This window comes from Stomoxys calcitrans, chromosome 5 (genome assembly GCF_963082655.1).
Source record: "Stomoxys calcitrans chromosome 5, idStoCalc2.1, whole genome shotgun sequence".
NCBI classification, from domain to species: Eukaryota; Metazoa; Arthropoda; class Insecta; order Diptera; family Muscidae; genus Stomoxys; species Stomoxys calcitrans.
The window spans coordinates 52,771,915-52,784,608 of NC_081556.1; the positions used below are offsets into that span (position 1 = coordinate 52,771,915).

The 12,694-nt window shown below is 41.2% G+C and overlaps 1 protein-coding gene across 2 annotated transcripts in view; it reads left to right on the forward strand.

Moving 5' to 3' along the window:
• LOC106091630 (ubiquitin-like modifier-activating enzyme 1) overlaps positions 1-9,436 on the forward strand; it is a 31,015-nt gene extending 21,579 nt beyond the window's left edge. For both annotated transcript variants that reach the window (XM_013258212.2, XM_013258213.2), the window contains 5 exons: positions 3,236-4,290; positions 4,369-5,032; positions 5,105-5,413; positions 8,007-8,374; positions 8,450-9,436. In XM_013258212.2, the coding sequence (XP_013113666.2) occupies positions 3,236-4,290; positions 4,369-5,032; positions 5,105-5,413; positions 8,007-8,374; positions 8,450-8,864 (2,811 nt within the window). In that variant the 3' untranslated portion in view covers positions 8,865-9,436. The remainder of the gene's footprint in view (positions 1-3,235; positions 4,291-4,368; positions 5,033-5,104; positions 5,414-8,006; positions 8,375-8,449) is intronic.
• The last annotated feature ends 3,258 nt before the right edge of the window (positions 9,437-12,694 follow it).

Genomic DNA, 12,694 nt, shown 5'->3' on the forward strand with positions numbered 1-12,694 from the left:
CCATTCTTTATCCATTTCTTCCACCTGTGAATTCCACGCACATTTTATTTTATTTTTATCCACAAACATGGCGTCGGTGGAACATGGAGTCGGTCAAAAACTAGTTGCAAGCTGCACGAATGTAATATGCCGGTATTTCGGACCATTCCCACAAAAATGTTTCTTCAGCGCATTCATACTGGCATATTTTTTAGTCCTTACCCTGTCCCAAATAGAAAGATCCTTCGGATTGGCATCTGGCGAAATGGACAGCCACTATATGAACGAAGTCATGTGTGCAACATGCTTTTTTTTAAACAATTTTTGGCTAAAGGGTGGTACTACGTATTTTTGGGGGGAAAAAAATTTCCTTAAATCGTTTTTTCAGTGGTTTGACGAGGTTACCACATTTGATTTTTTTGTGTTTCTTTGGCCAAAATGTTGCCATTTACATATAAAAATTAATATGGCACCAACCGATTTATCAGCTGCGTACGTACATGTTTACATACAAATGCGAGTGTGTGGACCGTACTCAAATTCATACATGTTGTTGTTGCAATTTCAACCAAAACCTACCCCTTCGAAATTAATAAATAATGAAACACAATACTATTTAAAAAGGAACAAATTCAGCTTTTATTTGTAAAAATAACTAGATTTTGTAGTATTTTCGTTGGTATTAGTTAAATAAGCACAACTTTCCAAAAGCCGTTCCCTGCATCTTTCACTTGTATAATGTTGTTGTATTAGCAAAATCAAAAGCACAACACTTTCAAAATCATTATTACTTCGAACAGATTTACTGCAAAAGCTTGTTATGAAAGAAACATTTATTTATTATTTATTTTAGAAGTAAATTTATTTATATTTTTATACAAATAGTTTGTTTATGTATCCACAAATAATATTTTTTTCCACTCCTAGTCAGGATTCACTGAATCCTGACTCCTAGTAAATACATAAAATAAAAATAAAACATCACTAACACTAGCAAACACTTAGTTACAATTAGAAGTTTGCCGATTGAGTTTATTGTACGTAAAACTGATTCATTCTGTTTAGCTTTTTAGGCGGAATGCTGTCAAACTCCATATAAAAAAAAAACGTCGACGAAACGCTGGAGGAAAATAGGTGAAAAAGAAGTACTCTGTTCATAGTGAGGCAACGCTTGACATCATTGTCGGCATCATTTTTGCTTTATTTGTTTCATTGTCTTGTTTTTTTCTTTTTATAAATTAAATAACTGTCAAATTCCGCTCGCGGAACAATTAAAGATTTCACATTATTACGCTTGAAATCCAACACGAACAAGTTTCTCTTCAATTAAACTCTGAAAAAAATGCTTTTGGTGGCTTGTAAACAATATAATGAATGAAACAAATATTATATCTTGTTTGACAGATATACCAGTGTGAACTTGGCAACACTTTGTGCCAGCTAGCCTGTACTTTCATAAACGAGATAATCACATTCATATACTAAAATGTGTTGTTATAAAAATATATGTACAGCGGTCAAAAAAAGTATTCATCATTAGCAAAATTGATAATAAATTCACTTATTTTGGGTAATTGAAGAAAATCTAAAGTAAACAAATAATGCAGTTTTATGCAATAGTTTATTTTTCGTAATATGTTTTAAAATAAATTCAAAAAATAAATTTAATTAGCGCAAAAAATGCAATTTTATATAATAACACCAAAAACAGAACAAAAAAAGTATTCATCATTGATGTGCTATCATCAAAGTCAAATTCAAATATTATTTGGGAATCCCCCTTTTCTGTTTTATTTAGTAAAGGAGGCTTTGCCCTTGACAGCAAATATTTAATTTCATTGAAATATAGTTTTTGTCAAAATGGGTCGTAAGCAAAACGAGGTTTCTGATGAGGTAAAAGTTTTGATAATAAAACACCACAGGAATGGTTTAACTCAAAAAACTGTCAGTGAAATATTAAATAGACCACGATCTACTATACAATCCATCATCAGAAAGTGGACAGAAACGAAAACTGTTGACAATAAACCAAGATCTGGTCGACCAAAAGCACTTTCAGTTGGAGATGTGCGTTGGCTAGTGCGGCAAGTTCAGAAAACTCCGAAGACAAATGCGACCATTCTTCGTAAAAACACTATGGAATATTTAGGGAAGGAAGTTACTACACAAACAATTCGAAATACACTCAAAAGGCATAGTTACAGAGGAAGAACTGCACGTAAGAAGCCCTTTATAAATAAAATAAACCGAGTGAAAAGGCTAAACTTCGCAAAAATGTATGTAAAACAGCCCGAATCATTTTGGAAAACAGTCATTTTTGCAGACGAGAGCAAGTTTAATCTTTTTGGGTGCGATGGAAAGGTCATAGTGTACAGAAAACCAAATACAGAGCTTGAAGAACGAAACACAGTTGCTACTGTAAAACATGGTGGAGGTGGTTTAATGGTTTGGGGGTGTATGGCGGCTTCAGGAGCGGGAAATCTTGAAATTATTAATGGAGTAATGGATCATAAGTATTACATTGACATTTTAAAGAGGAATTCAAAAGATAGTGCTGTAAAACTTGGGCTTGGTAATAACTTTCAATATTATCAAGATAATGACCCCAAACATTCTGCTTTAAATACCAAGATGTGGATGCTGTATAACTGCCCCAAAGTCATTAAAACTCCTCCTCAAAGTCCCGACTTGAACCCAATTGAACATCTTTGGGAACATCTCGAACGCAAATTGAGAACGCGCAATTTTTCGAGCAAGAGTCAAATGCAACAGGTGATAATGGAGGAATGGACTAATATAGACCAAAATATAACCGCTAAATTAGTCCAATCGATGTCAAACCGTTTAAAAGAAGTTATAAGACGCGGTGGTCGAATAACAAAGTATTAATTTTTTTAAATTATGTTATTTATTTTTTTGTTTTTTTGCAATGATGAATACTTTTTTTGTTTAATTTTTTGTGTTCAGCTGTAAAATGGCCCTTTTTGTTCCAATAAATACTATTTTTTTCTTTAAAAACAATGAAATTGTGTACATATATATCACACAAGCACTACTGCATCATTAGTTTAATATGTTTTTATTCCAATTGTCTTTTGTAGACTTATTAAAAAAAAAACATTGAATGATGAATACTTTTTTTGACCGCTGTACATATGTTTATTAAAGCTTGTAAGACAATTGGCCCAGTCCAGCATCGATTTTTTTTATTGCTATTTTCTAAAATTTTAAATAATATTCTTTTTTTTTCTTTCAGCTTCAAGATTTGTCATCCCAATTTTATCTATCGGAAGCCGATATTGGTAGAAATCGTGCTGAAGCTTCTTGCAATAAATTAGCTGAGCTTAACAACTATGTGCGCACTTCGTCATATTCCGGTGAGTTGAACGAGGATTTTCTTCGTCAATTCCGTGTTATTGTCTTGACCAATGCTAGCGATGCTGAGCAACATCGCATTGCTAAATTTGCCCATGACAACAATATTGCCCTGATCATTGCCGAAACTCGCGGCCTATATGCCAAGGTGTTTTGTGACTTTGGAGAAAACTTTACCATCTACGATCAGGATGGTGCCCAAAACATTTCCACCATGATTGCTAGTGTGACCCATGATGCACAAGGCGTGGTTACATGCTTGGATGAAACTCGTCATGGTTTGAATGACGGTGACTATGTAACATTCTCAGAAGTCCAGGGCATGACTGAATTGAATGGTTGTGCTCCACTGAAAATCAGTGTTTTGGGTCCATATACCTTCAGCATTGGCGACACCAGTAATTTCAGCGAATACAAGACCGGTGGTATTGTGACACAGGTAAAAATGCCCAAAACAATCAGTTTCAAACCCTTGGAGTTGGCCGAAAAAGAACCGGAATTCCTGATATCGGATTTTGCTAAATTTGAATACCCTTCAAGCTTACATGTGGCTTTCAAAGCCCTTCATAAATATCGCGAGGAGAATGGCGGTAAACCACCTCGTCCATGGAATGAAGAAGATGCTCAGAAATTCTTGCAGCTATGCAAATCAATGGACGAGAATGTGTCCGACGATGTGGTGCTCACCTTTGCAAAAATCTGTTCGGGCAACACCTGCCCCATTGACGCTGCTATGGGTGGCATGGTGGCTCAGGAAGTTTTGAAAGCTTGCAGTGGCAAATTCACCCCCATCTATCAATGGTTTTACTTTGATGCTATCGAGTGTTTGCCCGAAGGTGGAGTGGAAGAGGCCGATGCCCAACCAATCGGCTCCAGATATGATACTCAAATTGCCATATTTGGTAAGAAGTTCCAGGACAAACTGGGCGATGTTAAGTAAGTAGATTTGGCGCTTTGAATGTTGCAATTGGAAAGTTTTTAATGTTTTTGTGACACTCCTTTTTGCTTATTTAGATACTTTATTGTTGGTGCCGGCGCCATTGGTTGTGAACTGATTAAGAATTTTGCTATGATCGGTGCTGGTGTTCGCAATGGTCAACTCTTCATCACTGACATGGATCTCATTGAAAAATCGAATTTAAATCGCCAGTTCCTTTTCCGACCGAAAGATGTGCAAAAACCTAAAGCCCAAACGGCAGTGGCTGCCATCAAACAAATGAATCCCGATGTCAAGGTTACAGCTTATGAATTGCGTGTCGGTGCGGAAACCGAGAAAGTATTCTCTGAGGAATTCTACAGCCAATTAGATGGCGTGGCAAATGCTTTGGATAACATCGATGCCCGCATTTACATGGATCGCAAATGTGTTTTTAATCGCATTCCCCTGGTGGAGTCTGGTACTCTCAGCACCATGGGCAATGTTCAGGTTATTGTGCCATTCTTGACCGAATCGTACAGCTCGTCACAAGATCCTCCAGAGAAGAGCATACCTATTTGTACATTGAAGAATTTCCCCAACGCCATTGAACACACACTGCAATGGGCCAGAGACTGTTTTGAGGGCATATTCACACAGCAAGCTGAAAACGCAGCCTTGTATGCCTCTGATCCCAATTTTATTGAGCGCACATTGAAACTAACCGGAATCCAGCCCTTGGAAACTCTGGAGTCAGTTAAGGTTTGTGACGACAACGACCTTAGCAGGTGCAAAGTAAATTATTATTTGTTTGTTTTGTGTTTTTATTTTTAGGTTGCATTGATTGATGACAAGCCTAAAGACTTTGCTGATTGCGTTAAATGGGCTCGTCTCTACTGGGAAGAATCCTATGCCAATCAAATCAAACAATTACTCTACAATTTCCCTCCTAATCAAATTACCTCTAGCGGTCAACCTTTTTGGTCAGGGCCCAAACGTTGTCCTGAACCTTTAGTGTTTGATATCAATGATCCAATGCACGTTGATTATGTTTACGCTGCTGCAAATTTGCGTGCCGAAGTATATGGATTACCACAAGTTCGTGATCGTGATGCCATTATTGCTATGGTTCAACAAGTTCAGGTGAGTGATATGCGGCTTATATTAAAAAAATGCGACTAAACGGAAGCATTGAAATGCTATAGTGAATGCTTCGAAAAAGTACAATGTAGCCAACAAGTACCACCACCTAAGTGCACGGCACGGCATAGCTGTGAGCACCACACAGGTTGGATTTTTGAGGTCCAATCTGTGTACGAGAAGCTTCGCTGCGAGCTACCGGGTGCGTCCACAGGTTACAGATAGTGAAATGCTCCATACGGAGTAGCTGCAACTGCAGTGGCGGACGATCAGCGATATCGAGCGGAGAGTCTCAGTGAGAGGCCGGGCGGCACCGGCTCTTACATAAATACTGAGTGCCTATGATGCTCGATATATGAAGGCGAGTTGTTGGCGCCTTTAAATAACCAATGGCAAAAATGTTTCCGCGGCGGTCGGTCCTTTGGACCGGAACGAGCTTATCCATCAACAGGGGCTTGACGAGGATCACCACCCCCACATGCAAATGTGGCTACAACAACAACCACCTAGGTGAGGTTAGGTTAGGTAATAGAAGATCCGAATAGTCAGAAGACGAGGCTAATACTGAAAGGAAGTATACATGAGATAAGTATAGCTTTCGGTATCATTATGGGGCACATAAAACTGCGGGCCCACTCATACAGAATAGGTGCGGCTAGTGTTAGCGTGTGTAGGACATGTGGAGAAGATTATGAGCAGACTAAAGCCTCTTGCGGGTATTGAATCCACGACTTTTGTGATGGTAAGCCGAGCTCGCTACCAAGCCTGCTATTAGGGCACTAAGTTACACAGCTAAGTTAAGGGGCTTCGAAAGGTTTTTGTCAGCTTTAGACTATTGTCATTGCCTCCATACAAAGGACAATGGGCTAGTTGCCGAGAAGAAATTCCGGAATATCATTAACGCAGCAGCCGCTCGCTTTATACCAGCCTGTCGAATACTCGCAGACGAGCGTGATGGGATTCGTTGCACGAACCCCACTAACCCCAGAATCAGTGAGCTGAATCTGGAAATAAACAGGGTAGTCAACGAACATAAGCGGAGCAAAGCAGTTCGTCGTGGTCTCCAAGCCGATGGAGCCATAACAATTTACCGTGGACGAAGTTACGAATACCATCAGTGGCGCCAAGATGTTGGGCCCCGAAGGTATTTCTACATTAATGCTAAAGACTTTGGATCTACCTGGAGTCGAGTACCTTACGACTGTCTTCAATCTCTGTTTTAACGCTCTTATAGTACCCAATGTCTGGAAGATGGGCAGAGGGATACCGCTACAGAAGCCTAAAAAGGACCCGAGGAAAGAAGAGTTGTACAGACCGATCTCTCTTTTTCCACCAGTAGCCAATTCAGTTGAGGGACTACTCCTCCCGAGTCCCGTTGGAGAATTTCCATGCTTCGAGCATCAGCATGGATTTCGATTTCACCTCCATCAGGAGGCAAAGATCCTACCAGTGCGAAGATATAACTACATGCTGCCTAAGTAATACCTTCTGGACTGTTATCGCAGGCACCATCCAAATCATCATCTTGTCTATCCACCGCCATAAGCCTAAAGGTGGATCTTCATGAGCTTAAGCGAGAACCTCTCGATCAAGCTGCGGGTCTGGACAGTATTTATGCAGACACGGTAGCAGATATGGTGAATAGCCATCGGTTGATGTTGTTGTACGACCGCCTTCCATTGCACCTGAAGAAATTGACCTCCCCCGTCAAACCAGGGTAGTTCTGGCTCAATTACGATCCGAGAGATGCAGCCGCTTCAACTTCTACAGAGCAACGATTGATGCCAACGTGCACTATGTGTGTCCCGACTGTGACCACACGACACACATTACCAGTTTAACTGCCCAGCCAGACCCACTCGTCTGAGACGCAGATCCCTCTGGAGAGTCTCAGTTAGAGGCCGAATGGCACCAGTCCCTGCTTAAATACTGAGTGCCTATGATGCTCGATATGGCAGACGAGTTATTGGCGCCTTTAAATAACCAATGCCCAACATATTCCCGCGGCGATCGATTGTTATGGAACGGAACGAGCTTGCTCGCTCGTTCCGAGGATCACCACCTCCAAATGTGGCTACAACAACAACAACATGGCTGTTTGCCGAGAATACGTCATAGCATGTTAGCTATCGCCACAGATGTAGAGGTTTTCCACCTAGCCTATTGAGTCCTACTGACTACCGTATGCAGCTGGGATAAAAGTGAGTGAAATCTAGCTCCTAATCGGACAGATTCCTTCATCATGCCCTTATCTAGTGGAAGCTTGTATACCTTTCTCTATTGCGGGAGTACAAAGTCTCCAGTTTCTGATCGCTTTGTTGTTCTATGATTGTTTGTCGACCCCACTAATGTTAGAGAACGCGTCATAGCATTGTTAGTCATCTCCACAGCATGAATAGGTTTTCCATTTTGCCTATTGAGTCGTCCCGACCTCAGCGTATGTAGCTGGAATACAAATGGTCTCTTAGCACCTAATTCAGAAAGCGTCAATGTTGCTTTAGTTTTTCCAGCTACTTAAATTCAAAGCTTACCTACCTACCCCGTCGATGTTTTAATTTTTTGAGTTGCTTTAATGGACTATATTTATTCTCCGTAGGTACCCGAATTCAAACCACGCTCAGGCGTCAAAATTGAAACCAACGAAGCTGCTGCTGCCGAAGCCAATAATCATGACTCATCGGAAGTGGATCAGGATCGTGTAAATAGAATACTCACGGAATTGCAATCATTGGGAAAATTGAATTTTACCATCACACCGCTGCAATTCGAGAAGGACGATGACAATAACTTACACATGGACTTTATAGTTGCTGCCTCCAATCTGAGAGCGACCAACTATAAGATCACACCTGCAGATCGTCACAAATCCAAACTGATTGCTGGTAAAATTATGCCAGCTATTGCTACTACAACCTCATTGATTTCGGGATGGGCTGTTTTGGAAATCATTAAACTTATTATGGGGTAAGTTTATCAGGATTCTTAATACAATACAATCGTGAGTTTAGTCTAACTAACCAAAAAAATACTTCTTTGCAGACACAAGGAAATGTCCAAATTCAAGAACGGCTTTGCCAACATTGCTTTACCACTCGTGGCTTTCTCAGAACCAGTGCCGGCTACTAAACAAACGTTCTACGGCAAAGAATGGACTCTGTGGGATCGGTTTGAGGTGCCCGGAGAATTGACATTGCAAGAGTTCTTGGAATACTTTGAGAAGAAAGAAAGACTTAAGATCACAATGTTGTCTCAGGGTGTATCGATGCTCTATTCATTCTTTATGCCCAAGGCTAAGTGTGCCGAACGTATGCCTCTACCCATGTCCGAAGTAGTGCGCCGCGTGTCCAAGAAACGTATTGAGCCGCATGAGCGCTCTCTGGTCTTTGAAATCTGCTGCAATGACGAAGAAGGCGAAGACGTTGAAGTACCATATGTGCGGTATACCCTGCCCTAAAGACATTTCATTTCAAAAAAGGAGAAGAAGAAGAAAAGCCGCAACAATTTCCCCCTCCCCAGTTTATTGGCAGTTTAACTGAACATTTTATTTTATAATCAATGAAATGAAATCTACTAACTTAGCATGGAAAGCGAAGCAAAACAACAAAACAAATCTTTGCGTTTAAATATAACAAAAAAAAATATATATATATATATGTATACAAAACGATAAGCAAAACTCTTTTATCCCTTTCATTGGTTGGCTAAGTTCCCTTTCAAATACGTATATAAATATATAAACACTGTGCGAATAATATACGAGTATACCCAGGATTTTAAAAGTATTTTAGTTTATATATATATATAATCGTTTTGTCAAGTTGAAAATAATCGCATTACAAATTCAAGTGCGGATCTACATACTATCTGCATACACGATCTAAAGCCCTAAGCCACAAATCCACATACACACCCACACTTACTTATGTATTGTATGGCAAATTAAATTAAAAATTTAATTTTTCTATGGAATTATTTAAAAAGAAAAACAAAAGCAAAAACAATAAAAAAACGAAATTACCAAAAGCATCCAACACGCGTATTTTTATTCACCCTCATTCCGGTTGTCGAAGGCGAAACTCGACAGCTCGCAGCTCGCAGTTGAGACGAATTTCATATTTCGTAGTATTCCGTAAAGTTTTCGCCCTTGACTCTCCTGTAATAGAACTTTGATAGCCAAAAAGACGCATTTGCATGCGGATGTAGCGATCCTCTCCAAGCTTCTAAGGGTGAGCAAGTTCGTTACTGTCCATGGTACAGATCGCTGCGGAATGGTACAATCCCGTACGTGCAACCGGCTCCCATGGGATCGGAAACGTGGCGGCAATTTGTTATTTAAAAGCGCCAATAACCCTTATTCAGAGTGTCGAAGGCGTTGTCGAATGCTCCATACGGAGTAGCTGTAATTCGCGGGCAATCAATGGTATCGAGCAGGGAGTCTCAGTGAGAGGCCGGGCGGCACCGGCTCTTGCACAAATACTGAGTGACCATGATGCTTGATATGACAAGGCGAGTTATTGACGCCTTAAAATAACCAATGGCAAAAATGTTCCCGCGGCGATTGGTCCTTTGGACCGGAACGAGTTTGCTGACCTACAGGAGCTTGACGAGGATCGCCACCTCCACATGAAAATGTGGCTGCAACAACAACAACCATATATGTGTAAGTTCCGATGCCAACGAAAGAGGTGAGCTGCCTATCGAATATAAGTTGCAATCTGGCGATTTATAATAAAGGGGATAAACCGACCTTTATTTGCAGGAACAGGCAGGAGGTACTAGATATTACCTTTGTGTCGAAAGATATAAGCGCAAGAATATGCAACTAGGAAGTCTTGGATGACCACAGCTTCTCTGATCATCGTACTATTAGTTTCAGCTTTGAAACAAATTCTGATGAAGTGCTCCCTCGACTAAACAGAAGAAAGGCTTACTTTACTTTAATTTGCTTTGACAGAATATTTGATCCACTAGCCGAACGTAGAATAGCGTTCCCCGAGCCTCGATCTTCTGCGCTCATTCTAAAATCTCTGACACCAAGTTTCGAGGTGCCTCCCACCTCCTGATCTTTCCATCGGTCTTTTGGTTTGCGTGTAGCACCATGTTTGCCTTCAAAAGACTTCTTTGCTGGAGCTTCTTCATCCATTCTGACAACATGACCTAGCCAACGCAGCTGTTGGCTAAAAGAGTTCACACTATAAGCTGTCTCCTTGTCTGAAACCTCGTTTGGTATTTAATGATTCGGAGAGATTCTTTCCTATTATTATTGAGGGACGTGTGTCAATAAGTGTCCTCCTCTTTTCCAGGATTTGGCGCAGTGTGAATATCTGGTGCAGGGTGGATTTACCAGGTCTAAAGCCGCATTGATAGAGCCCAATTATCTCATTGACTTTAGGTTTTAATTTTTCACAAAGTACGCTCGAGAGTATCTTGTATGCGGTGGGGAGGAGACTTATTCCTCTGTTGTTGGCACATTCCGCCTTGTCTCCTTTCTTGTGTACGGGACATAGTATGCTGAGGTTCCAATCATCGGGTATGCGATCTTCTAGCCAGATTGCGCAGAAAAGCTGATGCATACGCCTTATCAGCGTGTCGCCTCCGGTCTTAAATAGTTCAGCGGGTAACCCGTCGGTTCCTGCTGCCTTGTTGTTCCTTAGTCGGGTCACTGCTACTTGGACCCCATTCTGACTAGGAGGTAAACATTCTTTACCATCATCAGAGATTGGTTCTGCGGTACCCTCTTCGCCGTCAACGTCGGACACAAGCAGTTGGGTAAAATGTTCTTTCCATATCCTTAGCATGTTATCTGTGTCAGTTACCAGATTTCCTTCTTTGTCTCTGCAGGAGGATATGCCTGCACCAAAGCCGTCGGCTTGATGTTTAATTCTTTGGTAGAATTTCCGGACTTCATTCTGACTCCTGTGCATCTCAATTCCCTCACACTCACGTCTTTCCATTTCCTTTTTCTTTCTGCGGAATAGACGTTTCTCCTCTCTCCTTTTCTCCCGTTACCTCTCCTTCATCTGGCGCGTTGCTACTGATAGCAGGGTTGCTCTATATGCCGTATTCTTGGCTTCAGTAGCATCTCGACACTCTTGGTAGTACCATGGGTTTCTTGGAGAAGGCTTCCGGTACCTATGTACGGATTTCGCGGCATTTTCCATGGAGTGGGCAATAGTTTGCCACTGCGCTATTATATCATCGGAACAAGGAGTGCTTTTATGAAGCAGTTGGGTCACTCGAGTGGAGTATGACGCTGCCATCAGTTGTGTTTGCAGCTTTTCAATGTCCAGCTTCCGTGCAGTGTCAGATCGTACTTTCCTTGCCATGTTCAAACGGGTGCGAATCTTTGCTGCAACAAGGTAATGATCCGAATCTATATTCGCTCCACGGATCGATTGTATATCTAACACGCTAGATGAATGCCTTCCTTCTATCACAACGTGATCAATTTGATTCCTCGTGTTTTGATCGGGTGACAGCCATGTGGCTTTGTGAATATTTTTATGTTGAAATCTGGTGCTACTAACTACCATGTTTTTTGTCGCGGCGAAATCTATCAGCTTCAACCCTTTATTGGACGTTATCTCGTGGCGGCTAAACTTTCCGACTGTTGGACCAAAAATGTCTTCCTTCCCAATCTTCGCATTAAAATCTCCCAGAACGATTTTAATATTATGGGCGGGGGAACGGTCATATTCTCTCTCTAGGCGCTCGTAGAAAATATCCTTGGTCTGCTCGTTTTTGTCTTCCGTCGGAGCATGGGCACATATAAGGCTGATGTTGAAGAATCTGGCTTTTATGCGGATTGTGACTAGCCTCTCATCCACCGGAATAAAGTTGGAGACAAGGTGTTTCAGTCTCCGACTAACCACAAATCCACAGCCAAATTCATGCCTCGTGTTATGGCAGTTCGTCACCGTTTGGTGTGGTAGTGACGCCATTCCCAGTCCATCGCACTTCTCGCAAGGCGGTAATATCTGCCTTGTACTTCTTTAATACATCCGCCAGTGCGTATACTGCACCTTCTCTATAAAGAGTGCGGACATTTCAGGTGCAGATGCGCAAATCATGGTCCTTTTTTCGTTTGCGTGGGTCGTCAACGTTGGGGGGTCCGTTTTTATACCCACCACCGACGGATGGGGGTATATTCATTTTGTCATTCCGTTTGCAACACATCGAAATATCCATTTCCGACCCTATAAAGTATATATATTCTTGATCAGCGTAAAAATCTAAGACGATCTAGACATGTCCGTCCCTCTGTCCGTCTGTCTGTTGAAATCA